Source organism: Vigna umbellata, chromosome 6 (assembly GCF_029865625.1).
Source record: "Vigna umbellata cultivar VRB3 chromosome 6, Vumbellata_1.0, whole genome shotgun sequence".
Taxonomy (NCBI): Eukaryota; Viridiplantae; Streptophyta; class Magnoliopsida; order Fabales; family Fabaceae; genus Vigna; species Vigna umbellata.
In genome coordinates, this window is record NC_142170.1 from 2,662,935 (window position 1) to 2,668,945 (window position 6,011).

General features: G+C 32.6%; 1 protein-coding gene across 1 annotated transcript; it reads left to right on the forward strand.

Annotated features, from left to right (window-relative positions):
- Positions 1-357: 357 nt before the first annotated feature.
- On the forward strand, positions 358-5,233 carry LOC124836909 (sodium/calcium exchanger NCL2-like). The gene is made up of 9 exons (XM_047312189.2): positions 358-983; positions 1,192-1,389; positions 1,556-1,740; positions 1,955-2,100; positions 2,199-2,460; positions 2,961-3,109; positions 3,470-3,722; positions 3,843-4,124; positions 4,851-5,233. The coding sequence occupies exons 1-9, from the start codon at positions 599-601 to the stop codon at positions 5,097-5,099; spliced, it is 2,109 nt and encodes a 702-aa protein (XP_047168145.2). The 5' UTR covers positions 358-598; the 3' UTR covers positions 5,100-5,233.
- Positions 5,234-6,011: the final 778 nt, after the last annotated feature.

A 6,011-nucleotide genomic window follows, 5' to 3' on the forward strand; every position in this document is an offset into this window, starting at 1 on the left:
AATTTCGTTTCACTTAAAAAGAAAATATAAAACTTATTATAGAAGACAATACACGTTTTTAATAATAACAGTAATACATTTTAAATGAATTAGAAATAGTTTTATACACAAACACCGACTTATTATATAGAACAATATAAATAGATTTACATTTTATACTGTTTTGAAATTTTCTCTTCCTGTATTATCTCAAAATATCACTGTTCAAAATAATATTAATTAAATTACAGTACAGAACATCCACAAAAATGTCCCAGGTATTGCTATCCTCATCCTGCGATGGAGATGATGTATGCTAAAAGATAATACAAATTCTAATTGACACACCAGACAAGCATATGTTCTCTACATATTGTAGCATCTTGGGATAAAGTCAAGTTTGATATCGATTATTAAACAATGAAGAACCATGCAAAAACAAACATTTTCTTCATTGCTAATTTCAATGGTCTTCGTTTTTGGAATTAAAAATAATCCTCGTGGTGCTTGAACGATCGTGCAGAGAAAGTGACCACGATGCAGACACAAGGCACAAACCTCTCTTGAGGCATTCCACAACTAGAAGATCTGTAGTTCAGTTCAGCACATGTAAAATGAAATGAGAACCATGTCGAAAGTTGGATGCTTCACTTTGTTTGCTTTTTTAGTGGCATTTAATGTCGATTGCCGTTCTCTTCGCCCTAGTTTTTCTGATGGGGTTGATGCTGTTCAACCCCACGAGTCTTATCTGCAACTCGTAGACCAAAAGGTTCAATCTTCTTCTGATGGGCATTACTGTAAGCAAATGTACGGGTTCTTGCCTTGTTCCAGTAACATTCTTGGCCATCTTTTCCTCATTTTAGTTTATGAGTACTTGTTGTTCCATGGAGAGTCGTATTTGGCTGCTGGAGGTGAGCAAATCTTCAAGATTCTTGGCCCTGGTGTTTTTGGTGCTAGTGCCTTTGATATTCTTGGGGCAGTTCCAGAGTCCTTAATTCTTGTTGGTATGCTTCTACTCTGATTTTTATTCTCACAATTTCAATTCTTTTGTTCTTCTTTTGAAGCCTTATAGACCCATCAGAAGACTTCACTCATATTTAATGAAATTGCTAACATGTTTAGTTATCTCTGTTCCATTAGTATCTTCGTAGATAGCACTAGAAAGTTAATATTATGCTTAGTATTTTTGTGGTGTCGCTTGTTATTTTTCAGTTACAGGACTTTCCAGTGACAAGGAGATTGCACAAGAGTATGCTTCCACTGGTGTTGGTTTGTTGGCGGGATCATCCATCTTACTTCTGACAGTAGTGTGGGGAACATGTGTTATCATTGGCAAACAAAAGTTGATAAATGATTCTAACTTTGATGGCTCACATTCATCAAGGAGAGGAATAACAAAATCACTAACTGGTCTGTTTTTGATTTATTATTTGAGCCCTTGCACTTCTTTTCAGTTGATACTTGCGTTTTGAAGTTTCATGTTTTTTCATTAGTAACTCCTTTGTATTTGATTGATATGATGTGTAATTTGAAGCTCATCCCCGTCATTTACTGTCTCCTTTTGATGAATATATAGGTTATGGTATCACTATGGATGTAGATACCAGACAGATGGCAATAATCATGGTTTTCTCAGTTATACCACTTGTCATAATGCAGATTCCCCATTTGTTCCACTTCTCTTCTGCAGCAAGCAATGTGACCTTGATGGTTGCTCTTATAGTAGCTGTTACATTTCTTATCTCATACTTCATTTACCAGGTTTTGCATTCATCCAACACTTCCTATTGAGTAACCCAGTTGATCCTTAAAATAACATTGTACTGTATTACCAATTTACACACAATTTGGAATTGGAAGAAAGGGTGAACAAACCACCATCAATTACTCAGTAATTTTTAGACATTTAGGTTTCTCTGGTTTAGTTTTTTTCCAATGCCAAATTGCATTCTTATTTTCACCAATGAATTTTCAGGTCTTTAAACCTCAGATTGAGAAAACTAGACTGGAGTATATTAAGCATGACGACTTAATATTAAGAATTTTTCAACGTGTTGAGAAACAAACTCTGCAAAAGATTCTGGCTGATGATGGAACTCCCAATGTGTCTGCAATAAGTGGGTGAGTGAGACTTCATGAAACATTTGTCAACAGATTAAACAGTTACTTGGTTTTCTGAACAATCATTGTGTACATTACCGATGGTACTTGCCAAGCAGGTTGTATCATGAAATTAGCCAGCACGGGGGCAAGGACTTGTTAGCTTCTGAAGTTAAAGAACTGTTCTTTGGGAGCAAATTGACTGACACAGATATCAAAGAAGAACAGATAGCAGACTTGTTAAAAGTTTTTGACAGAAATGGTGACCAAATTATAACCAAGGAAGAGTTTGTCACTGGTTTAACAGAATACATTAACCAAACAAAGCATGCCTTGGATAGACAATACCTTCCAAAACAATCTTTGAACAAAATGTATCAGGTATATATAGTCTAATGCTAGATATGACTTGATTGCCATAAATGACAGTTTTCTAGTAAAATCTATTGATATTTATTAAACAAGTGTTATTCATACAACAGAATTTTCTGCTTCCATCTCTCTCTTATTTCATCTTAGTTGACAAATCATATTTATCTATTTCTTTCTCTCTTAGCTGAGAAATTTATTGTGCAAAATAACATCTTGTTGGAAATCCCTCATTGATTAGATATAAGACAATTTCGTAATATATAAGTGAGTGAAAACCTCTTCTTACAAACTGGTTTTGGGAGATTGAGTTAGGTTTAAAGTCAACTTCTTAACATGTGAGACTTCAGTCAATAATAATTGCAATGGGATTTTCTTTTTTTCTTATCATCCCAACTAATTTTCACCCTGCTAACTAAGCATATTGCAATGGGATTTTCTTTTTTTCTTATCATCCCAACTAATTTTCACCCTGCTGACTAAGCATATTCATTTCGTTGTTTTATGAACAGACTTTTATCAAGCCATGGATTGAACACGTGAGAAAGGAACGTGAATTGAAGGAACATCTTATATCTGAAGTCTTAAAGCATGCTCAGAATGATACGGTTGGCAGGCTGCAGAATGATGATGGTACACCTGACAAAACTGCAATCAGAAGGTCCACATGTTGATCTTATTTGCCATATTTACTACAGAGTTGGTTGTGAAACTTAACAACTCGATCCTAAATGATTGATGCAGCTAAAAATATTGTACTAATAATCTTTAAGTAGAATTACACCAATCATTTACGAAGAAATTTACTTCAGTATGCTAGGCAAACTGCAATTTAGTAGTACAACTAAATTAATTAGATGTTTACAGACTTCAGCTATGCGACAAGAATCAAATATCATAATCACAGATATTAAATGTTCAAATCGAAAGCTAATGAGATTTAGTTGTGTACTAATGCCACAACAAAATACTATATGTTATTTAACTATTTTTGCTTGTCCTGTGGACACTGATGCAACAGGCTGTTTGAGGAAATTGATGTCAACAGGGATAACCACATTTCAAGATCTGAACTGGAAAGAGTAGTAAAGGACATCCACTTTAACAAGTTTGTAGATGCTGAGGAGGCAGTTGCAAAACTTGCTCAAGATCTTGATGTCAACCGAGATGATGAAATTAGTGAGACCGAGTTTATTGAAGGTTTTGCAAAATGGATGAACTCAAATTCCAGCCAAGCTGCTAAATCAAAATCTTCATCTCAGGGAAATCATCAAGTATTCCATTCTTCCGTTACTAAAAAGTTTACCACTTTCAATTTTTCTTCTTTCTTTTAGGCCAAACACTTGATCAAGAACATACATTTACACTTGATCTCTTTAATGATTGTGTATTAGACCTGGGAAGATGTTGAAAAGGTAATGGAAGAGAATCCAACCAATGGCGTTTCTGCATGGTTGACGGCTATTGGATACGTGGTGTTGGGGGTTACTATGCTGGCTCTTCTTGCAGAACCTTTAATAGCCAGTGTTCAACAATTCTCTGAAGAAGCAGGAATTTCATCGTTTTTCATCTCATTCATTTTAGTCCCCCTGGCTACAAATTTTAGAGAAGCAACCTCAGCAATCAAAGAAGCTAGCCATAAGAAGAGCAGCAATACTTCTCAGACAATATACGAGGTTACTTTTCATCTTCTCGTGCTACTTTCACTTCTTCACCATGCTAATATCTGGTGCACAAATACAATACATGTTGATAGTGATGGAAAAAACATAATGAAGATCATCACTGTCATTTATCCCGAGAAATACCCTAAAAACAATTCAGACAAGACTATATGAAACTCCAAAACCGGATAATAAACACATAGACAACTCTACCATACCTTTTGATTCCAAGTACATTCACATTTTCTAAAACAAAAATTTAACCCAACCTTACAACATTCTATTACAAAAGAGTATAAAAAAGTCAAATACAAATTTAAATTATTTTTTAGAATTGTTTAAATCATGAACATTAAATCTATTATATAGCTATTATCACTCAATCCACTGTTTATCCTAGACATGGACGGATCTTCAAAACATATTTTGGTAGTATAAAGATAAACGTGCAAAAGTTTTTGAGATGTCAAATACATAAAATATACTAAAATTTAAAAGAAATACTTTTATTTATATATTAATTTACATATACAGAAAAAAAAAGTTGTGGGGCCAATGCCTCCTACTTCAAAGTTCCTCCACTGATTTTAAGTGATGTAGGACTTTCCAAAATTTTCATCAATCTAACACATGGATACAAGCATGGCGGCACAGTTATTCTCAAAATATATAGGTTGTTGTAGATTATATATATATATATATATATGTTATGTGAAGATTTTGGGTGAATGCATGCAGATTTATGGAGCAGTGTTCATGAACAACATTCTGGGCTTTGTGGTGATCTCTATTCTGATATACATTCGTGAGATCACTTGGCAATTCTCAGCTGATGTACTGGTTGTGGCAATAGTTTGTGCAGTAATGGGCCTCGCTGCTACTTTTCGCCCCACTTTTCCTCTTTGGACATCCTTCCCTGCATACTTCATGTACCTCGTAGCATTGCTTTTGGTCTTTCTTCTCAAAGATGTTCTCAATTATGTTTAGTGATTTTCGGAGAAAACATGTGGATGCAAATGGATAATGTTGAACATTGTGTGGCATTCCTGATTGTTAGATATTTATCCAAAAGAGAGATAATATTAATTTAGAATATACAAACAGAGTCAATTTTTATCTTAGTACTATGACAATGAATAAAACTTAAACTCAATTGTTAGTAGTGATTTCTTAAATTGCTAAGAAGTTTCCTATAGTTCACTTTGTGACGTTTAAGATTTCAACATATATAGTAAGGAATGCTATTCATATTTTAAATTTTTATAAAAATATTATAGTAACTTTTAATATATTCTCTATCTCTTATTAATCAATCATTTAGCTATGATAATTATATTAGTACATGTATTTGGATAAAGAATTTTAAGAGAGTAATTTAGTTTTTTTTAGAGAACTTGAAATACTTTATAATAAGATGTGTGGTGTGGATAAGGAATTTAAAAAGAAATTGCAATTCTAAGAATTTATTAAATAATTAAATAGCTTAAAATTAGAAAAGGTTTTGGATATTATCGAGTTGATTAAGAGAGAGAAATTGTCGAGATGATTTTTTTACGTCTACTTATTATTTTTATTGATATTAATAAAAAAGTTATTATATGATTTAAGTTGTTAGAATATTGTTTTTTTAAATAATTGTTATTTCTGGTTTGATATTAGTTTGAGTTTTTTCAATCAATGTCAAGGAGACTATCTATTTAGGTGCGAATCAACCTTTTTTTTTAATAGATGTTTGTTGTGATTATTTTTTTATCGATATTTGAAATGATTTTTCATCTACAAAAATGGTTTTTTTTCAATAGTTTTTTATTTTTATATTAATGTTATGTAAAAAAACATTAAGTCAACATTAATTAGAATTATTTTTTACCAATGTCAATTCGAAAATTTTTTTAGTCA

Excerpts from the sequence above, each read along its gene's own strand:
- LOC124836909 (XM_047312189.2), top strand. The coding sequence starts at position 599 with ATGAGAACCATGTCGAAAGTTGGATGCTTCACTTTGTTTGCTTTTTTA. Across the intron at positions 984-1,191 it reads AGAGTCCTTAATTCTTGTTG|TTACAGGACTTTCCAGTGAC; the intron begins GTATGCTTCTAC and ends GTTATTTTTCAG. Across the intron at positions 2,461-2,960 it reads CTTTGAACAAAATGTATCAG|ACTTTTATCAAGCCATGGAT; the intron begins GTATATATAGTC and ends TTTTATGAACAG.